At 44.0% G+C, this 22030-nt stretch overlaps 2 protein-coding genes across 2 annotated transcripts in view; both read right to left on the bottom strand.

Annotated features, from left to right (window-relative positions):
* The window catches only part of cacng8b (calcium voltage-gated channel auxiliary subunit gamma 8b), a 64111-nt gene extending 60411 nt beyond the window's left edge, over positions 1-3700 (bottom strand). Inside the window, exon 1 of the mRNA XM_090224959.1 lies at positions 3159-3700. The gene's annotated coding sequence lies outside the window, so the exon portion shown is untranslated. The remainder of the gene's footprint in view (positions 1-3158) is intronic.
* Positions 3701-12777: 9077 nt separating this feature from the next.
* LOC110520833 (voltage-dependent calcium channel gamma-7 subunit-like) overlaps positions 12778-22030 on the bottom strand; it is a 35877-nt gene continuing 26624 nt past the window's right edge. The window contains exons 5-6 of the mRNA XM_036968585.2: positions 15393-15538; positions 12778-13925 (exon numbers count right to left, since the gene is read on the bottom strand). Of these exons, the coding sequence (XP_036824480.2) occupies positions 13470-13925; positions 15393-15538 (602 nt within the window). The 3' untranslated portion in view covers positions 12778-13469. The remainder of the gene's footprint in view (positions 13926-15392; positions 15539-22030) is intronic.

Genomic DNA, 22030 nt, shown 5'->3' with positions numbered 1-22030 from the left:
TAAAACTGGGGGGGACTAAAATGCAATTTCAGAATGTGAGGGAGGGGGGGCCTAACCCCCCGTCCCCAGTGAAAGTTGCGCCCCTGCCGGCTTCAACTTGTTGATTAGTACTATAGACAAACTCTAGCAGGCCAAACACTCACTGTTAAATCACAGAGTCAATGGGTTGAGTTGAAATGGCTCCTTATCTTCCTGGGTCTCACCAATACACCAGAGTAGTAGCATGGATTTGACCTTTCTGCATAGAACACTGATCAACACACAATGGAGAAGCAGTTTGGTGAATGACAATAAATCAAACAGCTTTCATTGTGGAGGGCTTCAAAATGTGCTACAAGTCTATCCAGCTAGGTCACGGTCTACAAGTCTATCCAGCTAGGTCACAGTCTACAAGTCTATCCAGCTAGGTCACGGTCTACAAGTCTATCCAGCTAACTCACGGTCTACAAGTTTATCCAGCTAGCTCACGGTCTACAAGTCTATCCAGCTAGCTCACGGTCTACAAGTCTATCCAGCTAACTCACGGTCTACAAGTCTATCCAGCTAGCTCATGGTCTACAAGTCTATCCAGCTAGGTCACGGTCTACAAGTCTATCCAGCTAGCTCACGGTCTACAAGTCTATCCAGCTAGATCACAGTCTACAAGTCTATTCAGCTAGCTCACGGTCTACAAGTCTATCCAGCTAGCTCACTGTCTACAAGTCTATCCAGCTAGCTCATGAGTCTATCCAGCTAGCTCATGAGTCTATCCAGCTAGCTCACTGTCTACAAGTCTATCCAGCTAGCTCACTGTCTACAAGTCTATCCAGCTAGCTCACTGTCTACAAGTCTATCCAGCTAGCTCACTGTCTACAAGTCTATCCAGCTAGCTCACTGTCTACAAGTCTATCCAGCTATCTCACTGTCTACAAGTCTATCCAGCTAGCTCACTGTCTACAAGTCTATCCAGCTAGCTCACTGTCTACAAGTCTATCCAGCTAGCTCCCGATCTACAAGTCTATCCAGCTAGCTCACTGTCTACAAGTCTATCCAGCTAGCTCACGGTCTACAAGTCTATCCAGCTAGCTCACGGTCTACAAGTCTATCCAGCTAGCTCACTGTCTACAAGTCTATCCAGATAGCTCACTGTCTACAAGTCTATCCAGCTAGCTCATGAGTCTATCCAGCTAGCTCACTGTCTACAAGCCTATCCAGCTAGCTCACTGTCTACAAGTCTATCCAGGTAGCTCACCGTCTACAAGACTACAAGACTGGAAAGGTACAATTTCAAAATTCGGTAGTGCATCATCAGTTCCTCTTGTCATGTCAGTCATAGCATAACTTAGCAAGCTATTTATAACACACAATGTTCCCCAATGCTGGAAGGGGGGCCCAGAGTGAAAAACTTTGGGAGTCCCTGTTCTATCTTACAGGGCTGCTTTAAGAAAGAGTGTTTGGAACAGTCCTAATATTCTGGGGGAAATGAATCAGGAGAAAATAATTATGCTATAAATTATGACCACCATATAAAGCTCTATATTGCAGTGGATTGTGAACAGCCCAACAACTTGGACTACGTTATTACATCAAGAGGTCAGACGATGCAATGGCATGGTTCCTGACAGTGCTGCAGCTGCAGAGATGGCTACATGCATGGAAGAGCCAGGGCCCTCTGGACAGTCACACACATCATCACAGAACAACAACCAATACAGAGAGCATGTCTGAGGGGGATGCTGTGGGGTCAGGAGAAAACAGAGCTGCAGAAAGAACCATAGCAATACAATGGACAGAATGGCCTTACAGTTCAGCTCCAAAATCCCCCATGATTCTTCCCACTCCAGCCAACATAGTGGAATAACATTATTTTCCACTGTAGCAGGTGTAGAAATAGGTTACTGGGAAAGATGGTGAATTCCGAGTGATGGCGTGATATAATTGTCAAGTAATCCGACATTTCAAATGGTTCCCAGTCCAAATGTAGTCGAACATTGCTTGGAATTGAATGCCTGTTAATTCTAAGGATGGAACGGATGACTAGCAGAAGTGCATATATGAGAGAGAGAGAGAGAGAGAGAGAGAGAGAGAGAGAGAGAGAGAGAGAGAGAGGTTGGTGACAACTTAGCAAATGGCCATTTATAGAGAAAAAATACAAATACTTATGAGCTTCATGACATACCAAAGATGATGTTCTGCACTCTGGTCACTCAAACCCACTAATGTGAAATACCACTGGGGCACACCATTCCACCTCAGATTTCATAATCCTATGGAGAATTAAGGATTGAACAACCTATGTGTGGGATAAATATTTATGTATGGATCTAAAATATAAAAAAAAAATGCATGTGTGGTGGTCATTTGGGGAGACGAGGCAGAGGCCTCAAAACAAGATGGTCACAAATGACATGCCCATAAGATCATGCGGTGCATTTAGGCTACAGCATGAAACTAATATGATAGGCTTCCATAGTTATTGGCGCGCTTGAGCATTCAGGCAGAGATAGACAGTGTGAAGGATGGATGATATGAAAGCAATGCCACACAGACACATGTTCGATACAGCACGACAGACAGAGCCGCGGCGGAGAGCATGGAGAGACTGAAATACAGCGATGCGGACCGCAGTGCATTCATTAATACAGTATACACATCACACTGACTGCACTGCCTCCACCGTGGAAAATGGACGCCTAGTGTTACACGACCGGCATAGTGCGTGAGAACTCGTTTGACTGAGGATCAAAGACACATTCACACACTATTACCTCAAACACACTGAAAATGTGCAGGACATTCTCATACAGGCATATTAAACACCTGTATAAACGGATTTATATGGATGCGCGTTCGCCCGCGCCCAAACGCGATATTATAGGGATATGTAGTTGCATTCGAAGCATCATTTCTGCTCTTGTATTGTAATTTGCAGAACAAAGGCACATTAATTTGACGTTTAATTGCCTACATTCATGGTCTGTTACTGTTTTAAACTGACACACACAGACGATTAGTGGGTTGCGAGCAGTGTGAAACGAATTGGCAGGAGAATGTAGCTTGCAAATAGCCATCGATTGATTGGTTTTTCGTTAAACCAAATACAAGCACTTAAACAATGACCAATATTATAACCTATATTACAAGCCCCGAATGTAAATAGTCTTATAGACAAGTCTTACCTGCCGGCTTATTATTTCAGAAGCTTATTCGAAGACCGTCACACTCCCAAAGAGAGGAAAAGGAGATGGAGAGAAAAAGAGAGAGAGGGGGTGGACGACAAATAACGGCCTCGAAATAACAAACAGGGGGGTAATAAGACAAAATTACGTGAAAAAAATACCGTGTAAGAAACTGTATGTCATTTCTCTACTAAACATAACTCAGCCATGATGAAATGGTTTTAACAGATATACAGCGGATACAGAGACACATCAGTGAAACAGGAATTTGTCTACAGTAGATGTAGCCAATGCGTGTGTGTACTCGGTGAGAATGCGTCTCCCCCTCCCCTCCAGTTACACGAGTGCTAGTTCGCTCTGTCTGCCCGTCAGTTCCTCTATCTATCTCTCACACCGAGCCCTCAACATAAGAAACTTGTCGCATCCGACCGAACTCTCCAGTGATGTGAACGGATAAGCTTGGCTACTCGAAAATCAGAATAAGCTGGCTATTCATTTGCTGTTGTGCATGTAGGCTACAACAGGGCTCTTTTGTTTGGGGCAACACAGATGCTAAAACCACCGTCTTTTGGCAATCATAATTTTGCTACATGTGGTTACTGGAGCGTGTGTGTACGTGCGTCAGTTGCGTGCACGCCTAAATAGCATGCTAGCCATGACCAAGTTAAGAGTGTTATTGATGTCGATATTTTGTTGAAGGTCGGCAGGATGGAGATTCATCGGGATTGTTTATTTTTATTTTCATACAACAGAATATGATGGCCATTTCCACCGCTGTCTAAAGAAATGCAGGGTTGTGAGCATTGCGGTAGCACAGTTCCGCAGAGAGAGAGAGAGAGATGCCACGCATAATTGTGTAGAGGGGAGGGGATAAAAACGGTAACGGTAGACTATTTTTGGTAAGATGGTGACTCGAGACCACAGAAGGTAAAATGCCCTGTTTTCCACGCCTAATAAGAATTATGTCATCATCTCCTTGACTATAATACACACTGCTGCTGGAAATACTGTCATCTTCTGAGGCATGATTCAACAACGGCTGGTTTGTAGGTTCCTGTACACCGCCACTATTCTATTTCAGTGTGTTTGTATTTGTGTGTGAACCAGGCTACCAGAGGACTGACTGAATGATGACCTTCTATGGCTTTAAAATGGCTTTACCCATTCCCTTCCTCTCTCTTCATCACCCTCTCTATCTTACACACACACATATATACACACGCACTCACACAAGCACGGAAAAAAGGGGAGCAGAAGAGCTGAAGAGAGCTAATGCAGAGTGACAGGTCTTTCATGCAGTAATGGTGATGGTGAAAAGAGAGATTCACTCATCCCCATACTGCTACACACACACACACACGCACACACACACACACACACACACACACACAGAGCTGACGTCACAGAACCACATGTTTAGAAATATGTGCTCACAAAGGCTATAATAGCACACGTTCCCGTCACACCAATATTCACACACTATAAATCCTAGCGCTTACTCCTGTGTGATAGAACATCCTTGAAGTTAGACAGCACAGACATTTTATATTTATGTACGTATATTGATTGTTGGCTTTTTGTGTTGTCTATTTGACCTGCATCATTTCCTTCACACACACACACACACACACACACACACACACACACACACACACACACACACACACACACACACACACACAGTACTAATCAATCAGACTGTGGCTTGAACCACGATAGGGGAGAGGCTAGTGTTTTAATTCAATGCTTAGTGACCTACACTGCATTGCAGTGCACGTACCTGCAGCTAATGCCTAAAATTAACCTTAAATTTGACGTTTTGTTTGACTTCGAAATTTGATGTTTGAGGAACATGGATAAACGTCTAATTCTGACGTGAGTCTGTGAGAGATAGTTGACACACACACACACAAACACACACACACACACACACACACACACACACACACACACACACCCATACACGCACACACACACACACAGACAAATGCAAATTACCCCATGTTGTGTTGTATTCTTGTTGTGACTCACTGAGCTAAAGCCTAGGAATCAGATTAGGAAGCTAACGTGAGTCTCCAGGTATCAGCCAAGCATAGGCTGGTGAAGCAGCTCGGTTACACTCACACACTATTTAACCAGTGCTCCACAGTGTGTATGCCATGCTTTATAATAAAGGCCTGCAGTATTTCAACCCTGCACCAATCCCCACCTTCAGAGTCGACTGCTCTGAATTACACATGCACACATGGACACACATACATGCACGCACGCATGCACACACACACAGACACACACACAGGTTCTAAAGGGACTGTATCAATGCATGCCAGTATGAGTGAAATCCAACCCAGAGACTTTTATTGTTACACCTCCAATAACACTGACGTCATCACAATCACAATCAGTATGGGATCAGTTTAATCAAGATTCTACAGTATTATTTCCATGGATTTAGTTGAAGCTATTGACAATCTCTTTTCTTTGACGGTGCATCAAGGAGCAAAAAGGTGCTGTCTTTACAAAGATCATTATGTGCTAGAAGAGTGCAGGTTGCAAAATTCCAGGAACTTTCAATAAATTCCCTGGTTTTCCAGAAATTATTTTTTAAAGGATTTCCTGCTTATTCCACGAACCTTCCAACCAGGATTTCAGGAAAACCATTGAATTTATTAGACTTGGGGATGAGGGAACAGGGGAGAAGAATTCGGTGAGAGAAGAATGGGACAGAGGGAAAAGATAAACAAAATTGTCTCTACAAATTCTCTATTAAAACGTAATGATCATAATGGAGTGAATGATTGTAAAAGAAGACTGAATGGCAGGAGGAAAGAACAGTCACAGAAGCCCTGTTTATACCTGGTTCTAACTTGCATCCTTTGTCCTAGTCTTGTCCACATTCTGATTGTGCCCACATTTGTAGACAGGTGAAGACAAAACAAAAGACCCATTGTGATCTAATTGTGATCTAATTAACAGACACATTTCTGGAAATATGGGCACAATCAGAATGTAGAATGGATCAGGACAAAGGACCCATGTTAGCAGAAGGTATAAACAGGGATAGAGAGAAAGACAGAAAGAGTGAGGGCAGAGGGTTTAATAGTAAGAAATAATTACTACTATCATCAATCAATATTTAATCAATTTAATATTCAATTTAATATTTAATCACTGACATTTAGTTTTTACCTAGTGTTTTGAGCAAAAGGTATGAAAAGTGATTAATGTAAAAAGTTATTATTAGGTCTACTATTTAATACATAAAGATAGACTTATGAAAACTAGCAAATATGGAAAAGGGTGATGGACAATGTTGTCATCAAATATTGGGCATCTCTACAGACCATCATCCAAGCCATACAAAAGGAAAGCATTAACAGAGTTTGACCTCAACCAAACCTTGACCAAAGTTAAAGTGAAGGGGGTCAAAATGGTGACTCCTATCTCTCCCTCTCTCAGCCTTATACTCACTCCTTTCTCTCCCTCTCTCAGCCGTATACTCACTCCTTTCTCTATCTCAGCTGTTTACTCACTCCTTTCTCTCCCTCTCACCCTTATATTCACTCCTTTCTCTTCCCCTCTCAGCCTTATACTCACTCATTTCTCTTCCTCTCTCAGCCTTATACTCACTCCTTTCTCTCCCCCTCTCAGCCTTATACTCACTCCTTTCTCTCCCTCTCTCAGCTGTATACTCACTCCTTTCTCTCCCTCTCTCAGCTATATACTCACTCCTTTCTCTCCCTCTCTCAGCTGTATACTCACTCCTTTCTCTCCCTCTCCGCCTTATACTCACTACTTTCTCTCCCTCTCTAAGGTGTATACTCACTCCTTTCTCTCCCTCTCTCAGGTGTATACTCACTCCTTTCTCTCCCTCTCTCAGCTAAATACTCACTCCTTTCTCTCCATCACTCAGCTAAATACTCACTCCTTTCCCTCCCTCTCTCAGCTGTTTACTCACTCCTTTCTCTCCCTCTCTCAGCCGTATACTCACTCCTTTCCCTCCCTCTCTCAGCTGTATACTCACTCATTTCTCTCCCTCTCTCAGCCTTATACTCACTCCCTCTCTTCCTCTGTCAGCTATATACTCACTCCTTTCTCTCCCTCTCTCATCTATATACTCACTCCTTTCTCTCCCTCTCTCAGCCTTATACTCAGTCCTTTCTCTCCCTCTCTAAGCCTTATACTCACTCCTTTCTCTCCCTCTCTCAGCTGTTTACTCACTCCTTTCTCCCCCTCTCTCAGCTGTATACTCACTCCTTTCTCTCCCTCTCTCAGCTATATCCTCACTCCTTTCTCTCTCTCTCTCAGCTATATACTCAGTCCTTTCTCTCCCTCTCTCAGCCTGATACTCACTCCTTTCTCTCCCTCTCTCAGCCTTATACTCAAGCCTTTCTCTCACTCTCTCAGGTGTATACTCACTTCTTTCTCTCCCTCTCTCATCAATGTACTCACTCCTTTCTCTCCCTCTCTCAGCCTTACACTCACTCCTTTCTCTCCCTCCTAGCTGTATACTCACTCCTTTCTCTCCCTCTCTCAGCTGTTTACTCACTCCTTTCTATCCCTCTCACCCTTATATTCACTCCTTTCTCTCCCTCCTAGCTGTATACTCACTCCTTTCTCTCCCTCTCTCAGCTGTATACTCACTCTTTCTCTCTGTCTCTCAGCTGCATACTGACTCCTTTCTCTCCCTCTCTCACCTGTTTACTCACTGCTTTCTCTCCCCCTCACACCTGTTTACTCACTCCTTTCTCTCCCTCTCTCAGGTGTATACTCACTCCTTTCTCTCCCTCTCTCACCTGTTTACTCACTGCTTTCTCTCCCCTCACACCTGTTTTCTCACTCTTTTCTCTCTCTCTCTTTCAGCTATATACTCACTCATTTCTCTCCCTCTCTCAGCCTGATACTCACTCCTTTCTCTCCCTCTCTCAGCCTTATACTCACTCATTTCTCTCCCTCTCTCAGGTGTATACTCACTCCTTTCTCTCCCTCTCTCAGCCTTATACTCACTTCTTTCTCTCCCTCCTAGCTGTATACTCACTCCTTTCTCTCCCTCTCTCAGCTGTTTACTCACTCCTTTCTCTCCCTCTCTCAGCCTTATATTCACTCCTTTCTCTCCCTCTCAGCTGTATACTCACGCCTTTCTATCCCTCTCTCAACTGTATACTCACTCCTTTCTCCCCCTCTCTCAGCAGTATACTCACTCCTTTCTCTCCCTCTCTCAGTTGTATACTCACTCCTTTCTCTCCTTCTCTCAGCTGTATACTCACTCCTTTCTCTCCCTCTGTCAGCTGTATACTCTCTCCTTTCTCACCCTCTCTCAGCTGTATACTCACAAATTTCTCTCCCTCTCTCAGCTATATACTCACTCCTTTCTCTCTCTCTCTCAGCTATATACTCACTCCTTTCTCTCCCTCTCTCAGCCTGATACTCACTCCTTTCTCTCCCTCTCTCAGCCTTATACTCACTCATTTCTCTCCCTCTCTCAGGTGTATACTCACTCCTTTCTCTCCCTCTCTCAGCCTTATACTCATTCCTTTCTCTCCCTCCTAGGTGTATACTCACTCCTTTCTCTCCCTCTCTCAGCTGTTTACTCACTCCTTTCTCTCCCTCTCTCAGCTGTATACTCACTATTTTCTCTCCTTCTCTCAGCTGTATACTCACTCCTTTCTCTCATTCTCTCAGCTGTATACTCACTCATTTCTCTCCCTCTCTCAGCTATATACTCACTCCTTTCCCTCCCTCTCTCATCTATATACTCACTTCTTTCTCTCCCTCTCTCAGCCTTATACTCACTCCTTTCTCTCCCTCTCTCAGCCTTATACTCACTCCTTTCTCTCCCTCTCTCAGCTATATACTCACTCCTTTCTCTCCCTCTCTCAGCTATATACTCACTTCTTTCTCTCCCTCTCTCAGCTATATACTCACTCATTTCTCTTCCTCTCTCAGCTATATACTCACTCCTTTCTCTCCTTCTCTCAGCTGTATACTAACTCCTTTCTCTCCCTCACAGTCACCCCCAAACATCTTATTTCCACCACAAGTCAGTGATAATGGCAGCCAAATTATCAATTTCATTTTGTGCTTCAGTTCTTACTATATTCTGCATATTCTGTTGGCATCCATTGCACATATCACCATGGACCAGGGCCCAGGTCAAATACTTCTAAAATGCATTCCTTCTTTCCTTCCTTGGAGCAATCCCTGATATGACATGACTGTGCCTGACTTGTGCTAGATCGGTGTCTTCATAAGAAGGCAGGGAGCTTTCTAAAAGTATTGGAACAGACCCTCCTTCCATGGTAGTGTCAGAGTAGGCCAATGACCAGCAGAGGGCAGTAGTTACACATCGCCATTCTGTGGGAACATCGCAATAGTCTATAATACTCTCCTCTCCTCTCCTCTCCTCTCCTCTCCTCTCCTCTCCTCTCCTCTCCTCTCCTCTCCTCTCCTCTCCTCTCCTCTCCTCTCCTATCCTCTCCTCTCCTCTCCTCTCCTCTCCTCTCCTCTCCTCTATCTGTTCTTAGAGATATAGAACAGGAAAAAACAATATGACGGACGTATACCATGCTATTGATTTCTCCTGTTCAGTTCTTTCACATCGTACCAAACTGATGAAACATGCCACTGGGCAAGAACTGGTTGAATCAACGTTGTTTCCACATCTTTTCAACCACACAATTCAATATGATGACGTTGACTCAACGTGGAAAACTGACTGGATTTGAAAAAAGTCATTAACATAAGGGAATTATGTATTTTCTTCACCCACCTAAATCCAATGTCAGGGTGACATTTTTGGTTGATTTCAGTTCTGACTCTGTCACACTGTGTCAATTCACATCAATTCAACAATAATTGTATATATTTGCAAAAATATGTATATCATCAAGATAAAAATGTATTATCAAGGATAATTCCACTCACTCCCTTGGTCACATATTCAGACTTAAGCGACAGTTGAAGTCGGAAGTTTACATACACCTTAGCCAAATGCATTTAAACTCAGTTTTCATAATTCCTGACATTCAATTGTAGTAAAAATTCCCTCTCTTAGGTCAGTTAGGATCACCTCTTTATTTTAAGAATGTGAAATGTCAGAATAATAGTAGAGAGAAGGATTTATTTCCGCTTTTATTTCGTTCATCATATTCCCAGTGGGTCAGAAGTTTACATACACTCAATTAGTATTTGGTAGCATTATTTAAAGGTCGGTAGCAACCTTTACATTTGTTTAACTTGGGTCAAACATTATGGGTAGCCTTCCACAGGCTTCCCACAATAGGTTAGGTGAATTTTGGCCCATTCCTCCTGACAGAGCTGGTGTAACTGAGTCAGGTTTGTAGGACTCCTTGCTCACACATGCTTTTTCAGTTCTGCCCACAAATTTTCTATAGGATTGAGGTCAGGGCTTTGTGATGGCCACTCCAATACCTTGACTTTGTTGTCCTTAAGCCATTTTGCCACAACTTTGGAAGTATGCTTGGGGTCATTGTCCATTTGGAAGACCCATTTGCGACCAAGCTTTAACTTCCTGACTGATGTCTTGAGATGTTGCCTCAATATATCCACATAACTTTCATTCCTCATGAAGCCATCTATTTTGTGAAGTGCACCAGTCCCTCCTGCAGCAACGCACCCCCACAACATGATGTTGCCACTCCCGTGCTTCACGGTTGGGATGGTGTTCTTCGGCTTGCAAGCCTCCCCCTTTTTCCTTCAAACATAACAATGGTCATTATGGCCAAACAGTTCTATTTTTGTTTCATCAAACCAGAGGACATTTCTCAAAAAAGTACAATCTTTGTCCCCATGTGCAGTTGCAAACCGTAGTCTGGCTTTATTATGGCGGTTTTGGAGCAGTGGATTCTTCCTTGCTGAGTGGCCTTTCAGGTTATGTCGATATAGGACTCGTTTTACTGTGGACATAGATACTTTTGTACCTGTTTCCTCCAGCATCTTCACAAGGTCCTTTGCTGTTGTTCTGGGATTCATTTGCACTTTTCGCACCAAAGTACATTGATCTCTAGGAGACAGAACGTGTCTCCTTCCTGAGCGGCATGATGGCTGCGTGGTCCCATGGTGTTTATACTTGCGTACCATTGTTTGTACAGATGAACATGGTACCTTCAGGCATGTGGAAATTGCTCCCAAGGATGAACCAGACTTGTGGAGGTCTACAATTTATTTTCTGAGGTCTTGGCTGATTTCTTTTGATTTTCCCATGATGTCAAGCAAAGAGGCATTGCGTTTGAAGGTAGGCCTTTAAATATATCCACAGGTACACTTCCAATGGACTCAAAGGATGTCAATTAGCCTATCAGAAGCTTCTAAAGCCATGACATCATTTTCTGGAAGCTGTTTAAAGGCACAGTCAATTTAGTGTATGTAAACTTCTGACCCACTGGAATTGTGATACAGTGAATTATAAGTGAAATTATCTGTCTGTAAACAATTGTTGGAAAAATTACTTGTTTGTTAACAAGAAATGTGTGGAGTGGTTGAAAAATTAGTTTTAACGATTCCAACCTAAGTGTATGTAAACTTCCAACTTCAACTATAGATCTAAAATATTATATTGACATATACAGTAGAATTCTCCCCTGTAGATTTCAGAACATCGTCACATTCATGTTAATGTGTATTCATACATTTTAACTGACATTCATATATTCTTACAGATATTCTAATATTGTTTTATTATTTTAACTCAAGTTATTATTATTATCATTACCATGGATAAGTATATGTATAAACCTATGCACATATAAGTGTGTAGGAGTGAAAGACAGTGTTTAGCGTTGTACATCTCAAGTGAATACAAATCCCTCGTTTCCGCAGGCCTGCAGTAGGTTCAGGTTTATCTGCAGCCTCTCATTCTCCCTGTCTCTCTCATTCTCCCTGTCTCTCTCATTCTCCCTGTCTCTCTCATTCTCCCTGTCTCTCTCATTCCCCCTGTCTCTCTCATTCTCCCTGTCTCTCTTATTCTCCCTGTCTCTCTCATTCTCCCTCTCTCCCTCTCTCCCTCTCTCCCCCTCTCCCTCTCTCCCTGTCTCTTTCATTCTCCCTGCCTCTCTCATTCTCCCTGCCTCTCTCATTCTCCCTGCCCCTCTCATTCTCCCTGTCTCTCTCATTCTCCCTGCCCCTCTCATTCTCCCTGTCTCTCTCATTCTCCCTGCCCCTCTCATTCTCCCTGCCTCTCTCATTCTCTCTGCCCCTCTCATTCTCCCTGTCTCTCTCATTCTCCCTGCCCCTCTCATTCTCCCTGTCTCTCTCATTCTCCCTGTCTCTCTCATTCTCCCTGTCTCTCCCTGTCTCCCCCTCTCCCTGTCTCTCTCATTCTCCCTGTCTCTCTCATTCTCCCTGTCTCTCTCATTCTCCCTGTCTCTCCCTTTCTCTCCCTCTCTCCCCCTCTCCCTGTCTTTCTCATTCTCCCTGTCTCTCTCATTCTCCCTGTCTCTCTCATTCTCCCTGCCTCTCTCATTCTCCCTGCCCCTCTCATTCTCCCTGTATCTCTCATTCTCCCTGCCCCTCTCATTCTCCCTGTCTCTCTCATTCTCCCTGTCTCTCTCATTCTCCCTGTCTCTCCCTGTCTCCCTCATTCTCTCTGTCTCTCTCATTCTCCCTGTCTCTCTTTCTCCCTGCCTCTCTCATTCTCCCTGCCTCTCTCATTCTCCCTGCCTCTCTCATTCTCCCTGCCTCTCTCATTCTCCCTGCCTCTCTCATTCTTCCTGTCTCTCTCATTCTCCCTGTCTCTCCCTATCTCTCCCTCTCTCTCTCATTCTCCCTGTCTCTCTCATTCTCACTGTCTCTCTCATTCTCCCTGTCTCTCTCATTCTCCCTGTCTCTCCCTTTCTCCCTCTCTCCCCCTGTCTCATTCTCCCTGTCTCTCCCTTTCTCCCTCTCTCTCCCTCTCTCCCTCTCAGCCCTTTTTGTCACAGATTCTAACCTCTAAACCTCTTTCAATAAATCACATACCTTATTCTCCGTCACTTTCTCTCCATCCCTGAACAGGCAGTTAACCCACTGTTCCTAGGCCGTCGTTGAAAATAAGAATTTGTTCTTAACTGGCTTGCCTAGTTAAATAAAGGTAAAATAACATTTAAAAAATCCCCCTCATCTCTCTATCCTTGACAACTCCTCCACCTCTCCTGAACCCTCTTTCTCTCTCTCTGCCCATCTCTCAGTTTTTAATACCAAATGTATGTTAACACTAATCCCTCAATCCTTCTCCCGCTCCCTTTTCACACTTACTCCATATTTCTTGCTCTCCAAACTTAGTTCCTCCCTGTCCCTGTCCCTTGCTCCCTCTCTCTAACAGGGGGAGGCGCCCATGTGCATGTGTGTGTGGTAATGAGGGGGGCCAGTGGAAGGGGGCATGGCCATGGCCTGGGAGTTACCGTGTGAGTGTTGGTGTTGGAGTGTGTGGGTGTTGTAGGCCCCAGACGGTGGGGGCAGCTGGTAGCTAGCTCCAGAGGAGGACCCAGACCCAGGGCCCATGTTGGACCCCATGCCCCCACCTTGGTTGCCCTGCATGGGGTTTTTGGTGGGCTGCGGGGGGGTCTGGTTGATCTGGATGGAGATGTCGCTGGAGGCCCGGGAGTCACTGCGGCCCCTCTTAGGAGGAGGCCAGGTCTCAGGGTGGAGGAACTGGCCGCTGTAGTCGCTGCACTCAGACAGACGGGGGCGGTAGAGGGCTGGGTGGGGGCGGTACATCTCCTCCTCAGCATAACGCTTCATAAACAGATAGACTGACATCACCCCAGCCCCCTGACAGGAGAGAGAGAGGGAGAGTTATGCAGGGATCAAACGGTTTGAAAGAAAAGGGAACAAGTAGAGGGGATAAATCTAGTGGGGAGGAGGTGGAAAAGAAAGTGAGTCGAGAGAGAGTGAGAGAGAGATGTGGGGACTAGAGGCAAGATGATGAAAGAAGAGGAGTAGCAGGAGGAGGAGCAGAAGGAGTGGAGTACACTGAGCTGTCCATTGCACCACATTAGTGCAGTAATGCCAACGATGTGAGAGAGGCAGGGTGGGGGATGGAGGGAGAGATGGGTGAAACGAGCAGAGAACATCACACAACACTGCACCGCTAACACACACAAACACACACACACATAACACACACACATAACACACACACACACACACACACACACACACAGAGAGAGAGAAGACAACTGCACTGCTACAGTATGTCAACATCCCCACTGACACCCCAGTCTATCCCCAGAATACTAATCCTCACTAGCTCATTGTGTATTCAGCAGGGTTCTCCTATCTTCTCTGCAGCAAAGTACAACAACAGTCCACTCTTCATATATGCTCTGTCTTCGAACTGTCATGAATGTTTGAACTAAACTAGAGTATGCAGATGTACAGAGCAAGTACTGAAACAAAGACTGTATTTGAGTTAGGAGTGATGAACTATACTGTACTTAAACAGAGTTTACACTCATCTGATGGGCACATAAGGAGTGGGCACATCTCCCCCTTATTGGCTATGACAACAGAGAGAGAGATGGGGGGATAAAGAGGAGTTGCTCCTCTGAACTCTCCACTCTGACAGGACGGGGGTATTGAGTTGCTCCTCTGAACTCTCCAATCTGACAGGACGGGGGTAAAGAGTTGCTCCTCTGAACTCTCCACTCTGTCCCATCAGCCCTTATCACACATAGGACAGAAGATGGCTGACAGCCACAGGAATACCCAGAGGTACAGGTTCTTCCTCAACACCTGCATACAGAACATCTCAGCCCAGTACAGATAATACTGTGGAGAAGTTACATTTAGAATGACTGATTTTGAATGTATAGAGAATAGCTGTATTTTGCAGAGGCATCATGATTTTTTCCTGCCTCAAATGTAGCCTTGAAGTAAACATGCAACTTTGCAAGTCTTGGTGATTTAAATGCATGGCTCCCTAGGATCTAAATTATAGCTGTACTTTCCCAGCATATTGCAGTGTAATGAGTGTTGTGATGAGTGTTGTAGGGAGGTTTGCCTCAGCCGGCACGACACTGTGGCTTTAAGATGGATAGGTCAGCTGGGCACCCAAGGCAGCACAGCAGTGGCACTAATGAGTCTCCTCAACTCCACCACCACCTGCCCCCCTACCACACACACACACACACACACACACACACACACACACACACACACACACACACACACACACACACACACACACACACACACACACACACACACACACACACACACACACACACACACACTGACCTCCTTGAGTAGGAAGGAGGAGGCTGCGAAGGCAAACGACCAGCCGTAGCGGTAGTTGAAAAATTGTTCAGGCTCCCTCGGTCTGTTCATCACCTCATCATTAATACTGGAGATGTAGAGCACCAGCCCCACCACCAGACTCAGGCCTGGAGAGGGAGAGAGAGAGAGAGAGAGGGGGGGGTGGAGGGAGGAAGAGAAGGAGGGAGGGAGGGAGGGAGAAAGAGGGAGGAAGAGAAGGAGGGAGGTGGGAGGGAGAGAAAGAGAGAGAAGGAGAGAGAGAGTGATAGAGGGAGAGGGAGAAAGAAGAAATTAACGCTGACACCCTGAGACAGAGCGAGAGAGAGCGAAAGAGCGAGAGCAACAGGACATTACCACTGACACCCTGAGAGAGAGAGAGAGAGAGAGAGAGAGAGAGAGAGAGAGAGAGACAGACAGACACACAGTCAGACAGACCGACGGACGGACAGACGGACGGACGGACAGACAGACAGAGGTGTGGGACATTACCACTGACACCAACAGCAACAAAGTCAAGGAAGAGAGAGGGTGAAAGGGAAAGGAACATAACATTAACTTCTTATGGCTGCAGGGGCAGTATTGAGTAGCTTGGATGAGAGGTGCTCATAGTAAACGGCCTGGTCCTCAGTCATAGTTGCTAATATTTGCATATTATTTTTAGTATTGGATAGAAAACACTCTGAAGTTTCTAAAACGGTTTGAATTATGTCTGTGAGTGTAACAGAACTCATATTGCAGGCAAAAACCTGAGAAATTCCACTTCCTGCTCTGATTTTTTCTGAGGTGTGGCAGATTTTCAACGAAGCTCTCATTGAAATTACAGCGAGATATGGATGAGTTTTCATTTCCTACGCCTTCCACTAGAAGTCAACAGTCAATAGAACTTTGTCTGATGACTCTAATGTGAAAGGGGGTCGAATGAGACAGGAAATAGTCACCACTGCCACGAGTTGACCATGCTTTCACCATGCGCGTTCACAGGGGAAGGACCTGCGTTCCACCGGTCATCTGAAGTCATTCTAATTCTCCGGTTGGAACGTTATTCAAGATGTATGTAACCAGCATTCTAAAGATTGATTCAGTACATCATTTGATATGTTTCTACGGACTGTTACAGAACTTTTAGACATTTCGTCACGTTATAGCTTTGCGACTTTGAAATTGTTTACCAAACGGGTTTGCGCCCACCCTTGGGTTGTGCCGTGGCGGAGATCTTTGTGGGCTATACTCGGCCTTGTCTCAGGATGGTAAGTTGGTGGTTGAAGATATCCCTCTAGTGGTGTGGGGGCTGTGCTTTGGCAAAGTGGGTGGGGTTATATCCTTCCTGTTTTGCCCTGTCCGGGGGTATCATCACATGGGGCCACAGTGTCTCCTGACCCCTCTTGTCTCAGCCTCCAGTATTTATGCTGCAGTAGTTTATGTGTCGGGGGGCTAGGGTCAGTTTGTTATATCTGGAGTACTTCTCCTGTTTTATCCGGTGTCCTGTGTGAATTTAAGTATGCTCTCTCTAATTCTCTCTTTCTCTCTTTCTTTCTCTCTCTCGGAGGACCTGAGCCCTAGGACCATGCCTCAGGACTACCTGGCATGATGACTCCTTGCTGTCCCCAGTCCACCTGGCCGTGCTGCTGCTCCAGTTTCAACTGTTCTGCCTGTGATTATTATTATTTGACCATGCTGGTCATTTATGAACATTTGAACATCTTGGCCATGTTCTGTTATAATCTCCACCCGGCACAGCCAGAAGAGGACTGGCCACCCCTCATAGCCTGGTTCCTCTCTAGGTTTCTTCCTAGGTTTTTGCCTTTCTAGGGAGTTTTTCCTAGCCACCGTGCTTCTACACCTGCATTGCTTGCTGTTTGGGGTTTTAGGCTGGGTTTCTGTACAGAACTTTGAGATTTCAGCTGATGTACGAAGGGCTATATAAATAAATATGATTTGATTTGAAACGCACTAACCAAAGTAGCTAATTGGACATAAATAACGGACATTTTCAAACAAATCAAGCATTTATTGTGGACCTGGGATTCCTAGGACAGCATTCTGATGAAGTTCATCAAAGGTAAGGAAACATTTATCATGTATTTTCTGGTTTCTGTTGACTCCAACATGGCGGATAATTTGACTATTGTTCTGAGGTCCGTCTCAGATTATTGCATGGGTTGCTTTTTCCGTAATGTTTTTTTGAAATCTGACACAGCGTGTCCATTAAGGAGAGGTATATCTATAATTCCACGTGTATAACTTAACTAATTTATGATGAGTGTTTCTGTTGAAACGATGTGGCTATGCAAAATCACTTGATGTTTTTGGAACTAGTGAATGTAATGCGCCAATGTAAACTCAGATATTTTTATATAAATATGAACTTTATCAAACAAACATGCATGCATTGTGTAACATGAAGTCCTATGCGTGTCATCTGATGAAGATAATTCAAGGTTAGTGATTAATTTTATCTCTAATTCTACTTTTTGTGACTGCTATATTTCGCTGGAAAATGCCTGTGCTTATTGTGGTTTGGTGGAGACCTAACATAATCGTTTGTAGTGTTTTCACTGAAAAGCCTATTTGAAATCGAACACTTTGGTGGGATTAACAACAAGATTAACTTTAAAATGATAGAAGACATATGTATGTTTTAGGAATTGTAATTATGAGATTTCTGAATTTGAATTTGGCGCCCTCTATTTTCACTGGTAGTTGTCATATCGATCCCGGTAGTGGGATTGCAGCCATAACAAGTAAAAGAGAGAGAGAGAGGACTCTGAGGGAGCAAAGTGTGTGTGTGAGAGAGAGAGAGATTACCGTACGAAAGACCACATATTCACCCTGCACACCCTAATTGACAAACAAACAAACCAAAACAAAGGCAAAGTCTTCTCATGCTTAGTTGATTTCAAAAAAGCTTTTGCCTCAATTTGGCAAGTGATGTAGGAGGAAAAACATACAGCTTTACAAAATCCATGTACACAAACAACAAGTGCAAGGTTAAAATTGGCAAAAAACACACATATTTCTTTCCACAGGGCTGTGGAGTGAGACAGGGATGCAGCTTAAGCCCCACCCTCTTCAACATATATATACAGTGGGGCAAAAAAGTATTTAGTCAGCCACCAATTGTGCAAGTTCTCAAACTTAAAAATATGAGAGAGGCCTGTAATTTTCATCATAGGTACACTTCAACTATGACAAACAAAATTATTTTAAAAAATTCAGAAAATCACATTGTAGGATTTTTAATTAATGTATTTGCAAATTATGGTGGAAAATAATAATTAATAATAAATAATTTGGTCAATAACAAAAGTTTATCTCAATACTTTGTTGGCAATGACAGAGGTCAAACGTTTTATGTAAGTCTTCACAAGGTTTTCACACACTGTTGCTGGTATTTTGGCCCATTCCTCCATGCAGATCTCCTCTAGAGCAGTGATGTTTTGGGGCTGTTGCTGGGCAACACGGACTTTCAACTCCCTCCAAAGATTTTCTATGGGGTTGAGATCTGGAGACTGGCTAGGCCACTCCAGGACCTTGAAATGCTTCTTACGAAGCCACTCCTTCATTGCCCGGGCGGTGTGTTTGGGATCATTGTCAAGCTGAAAGACCCAGCCACGTTTCATCTTCAATGCCCTTGCTGATGGAAGGAGGTTTTCACTCAAAATCTCACGATACATGGCCCCATTCATTCTTTCCTTTACACGGATCAGTCGTCCTGGTCCCTTTGCAGAAAAACAGCCCCAAAGCATGATGTTTCCACCCCCATGCTTCACAGTAGGTATGGTGTTCTTTGGATGCAACTCAGCATTCTTTGTCCTCCAAACACGACGAGTTGAGTTTTTACCAAAAAAGTTCCATTTTGATTTCATCTGACCATATGACATTCTCCCAATCTTCTTCTGATCATAAAAATGCTCTCTAGCAAACTTCATATGGGCCTGGGCATGTACAGGGGGACACGTCTGGCACTGCAGGATTTGAGTCCCTGGCGGCGTAGTGTGTTACTGATGGTAGGCTTTGTCACTTTGGTCCCAGCTCTCTGCAGGTCATTCACTAGGTCCCCCCGTGTGGTTCTGGGATTTTTGCTCACCGTTCTTGTGATCATTTTGACCCCACGGGGTGAGATCTTGCGTGGAGCCCCAGATCGAGGGAGATTATCAGTGGTCTTGTGTACAGTGCCTTGCAAAAGTATTCGGCCCCCTTGAACTTCGCGACCTTTTGCCACATTTCAGGCTTCAAACATAAAGATATAAAACTGTATTTTTTTGTGAAGAATCAACAACAAGTAGGACACAATCATGAAGTGGAACGACATTTATTGGATATTTCAAACTTTTTTAACAAATCAAAAACTGAAAAATTGTCTTCCATTTCCTAATAATTGCTCCCACAGTTGATTTCTTCAAACCAAGCTGCTTACCTATTGCAGATTCAGTCTTCCCAGCCTGGTGCAGGTCTACAATTTTGTTTCTGGTGTCCTTTGACAGCTCTTTGGTCTTGGCCATAGTGGAGTTTGGAGTGTGACTGTTTGAGGTTGTGGACAGGTGTCTTTTATACTGAATACAAGTTCAAACAGGTCCCATTAATACAGGTAAGGAGTGGAGGACAGAGGAGCCTCTTAAAGAAGAAGTTACAGGTCTGTGAGAGCCAGAAATCTTGCTTGTTTGTAGGTGATCAAATACTTATTTTCCACCATAATTTGCAAATAAATTCATTAAAAATCCTACAATGTGATTTTCTGGATTTTTTTTCTAATTTTGTCTGTCATAGTTGAAGTGTACCTATGATGAAAATTACAGGCCTCTTTCATCTTTTTAAGTGGGAGAACTTGCACAATTGGTGGCTGACTAAATACTTTTTTGCACCACTGTGTGTGTGTATATATATATATATAAACGAATTGGCGAGGGCACTAGAACAGTCTGCCGCACCCGGCCTCACCCTACTAGAATCTGAAGTCAAATGTCTACTGTTTGCTGATGATCTGGTGCTTCTTTCCCCAACCAAGCAGGGCCTACAGCAGCACCTAGATCTTCTGCACAGGTTTTGTCAGACCTGGGCCCTGACAGTAAATCTCAGTAAGACAAAAATAATGGTGTTCCAAAAAAGGACCAGTTGCCAGGACCATGAATTCAAATTCCATCTAGACACCGTTGCCCTAGAGCACACAAAAAACGTTACATACCTCGGCCTAACCATCAGCGCCACAGGTAACTTCCACAAAGCTGTGAACGAGCTGAGAGACAAGGCAAGAAGGGCCTTCTATGCCATCAAAAGGAACAATAAATTCGACATACCAATTAGGATCTGGCTGAAAATACTTGAATCAGTTATAGAACCTGTTGCACTTTATGGTTGTGAGGTCTGGGGTCCGCTCACCAACCAAGAATTCACAAAATGGAACAAACAACAGATTGACACTCTGCATGCAGAATTCTGCAAAAATATCCTCTGTGTACAACGTAAACCACCAAATAATGTATGCAGAGCAGAATTAGGCCAATACCTACTATTTATCAAAATCCAGAAAAGATCAGCTAAATTCTACAACCACCTAAAAGGAAGTGATTCCCAAACCTTCCATAACAAAGCCATCACCTACAGAGAGACGAACCTGGAGAAGAGTCCCCTGAGCAAGCCTGTCCTGGGGCTCTGTTCACAGACACATAAAGACCCCACAGAGCCCAGGACAGCAACACAATTAGACCCAACCAAATCATGAGAAAACAAAAAGATAATTACTTGACACATTGGAAAGAATTAACAAAAAAATAGAGAGCACTAGAATGATGTTTGGCCCTAAACAGAGAGTACACAGTGGCAGACAACCTGACCACTGTGACTGACCCTAAACAGAGAGTACACAGTGGCAGAATACCTGACCACTGTGTCTGACAACAAATAAAGGAAAGCTTTGACTGTGTATAGACTCAGTGAGCATAGCCTTGCTATTGAGAGAGGCTGCCGTAGGCAGACATGGCTCTCAAAAGAAGACAGGCTATGTGCTCACTGCCCACAAAATGAGGTGGAAACTGAGCTGCACTTCCTAACCTCCTGCCAAATGTATGACCATATTAGAGAGACATATTTCCCTCAGATTACACAGATCCACAAAGAACTAGAAAACAAACCCAACTTTGATTAACTCACATATCTACTGGGTGAAATACCACAGTGTGCCATCAGAGCAGCAAGATTTGTGACCTGTTGGCACAATAAAAGGGCAACCAGTGAAGAACACACACCATTGTAAATACAACCCATTTTTATGTTTATTTTTTTCTCCCTTTTGTACTTTAACTATGTGCACATCGCTGCAACCCTGTATATATATATATATATAATATGACATTTCTTTATTCTTTTCGAACTTGTGTGTAATGTTTACTGTTAATTTTTATTGTTTATTTCACTTTTGATTATGATCTACTTCACTTGCTTTCTCAATGTTAACATGTTTCCCATGCCAATAAAGCCCTTAAACTGAACTGTTTTGAGAGAGAGAGAGTGAGTGAGGACCCCCATTCAAAAGGATATAGTAGAGGACAGGACACTAAGCCAGTCCCCTATAGCTGTGATGCTCTGTGTATGCTGTAAGATCTTTCTGTGGGATATAGACACCG

Source organism: Oncorhynchus mykiss, chromosome 3, assembly GCF_057628025.1.
Source record: "Oncorhynchus mykiss isolate SJ-2025 chromosome 3, ASM5762802v1, whole genome shotgun sequence".
Classification (NCBI taxonomy): domain Eukaryota; kingdom Metazoa; phylum Chordata; class Actinopteri; order Salmoniformes; family Salmonidae; genus Oncorhynchus; species Oncorhynchus mykiss.
Note: the sequence above shows the minus strand (reverse complement) of the source record. Positions and strands in the feature narration are given on the sequence as shown.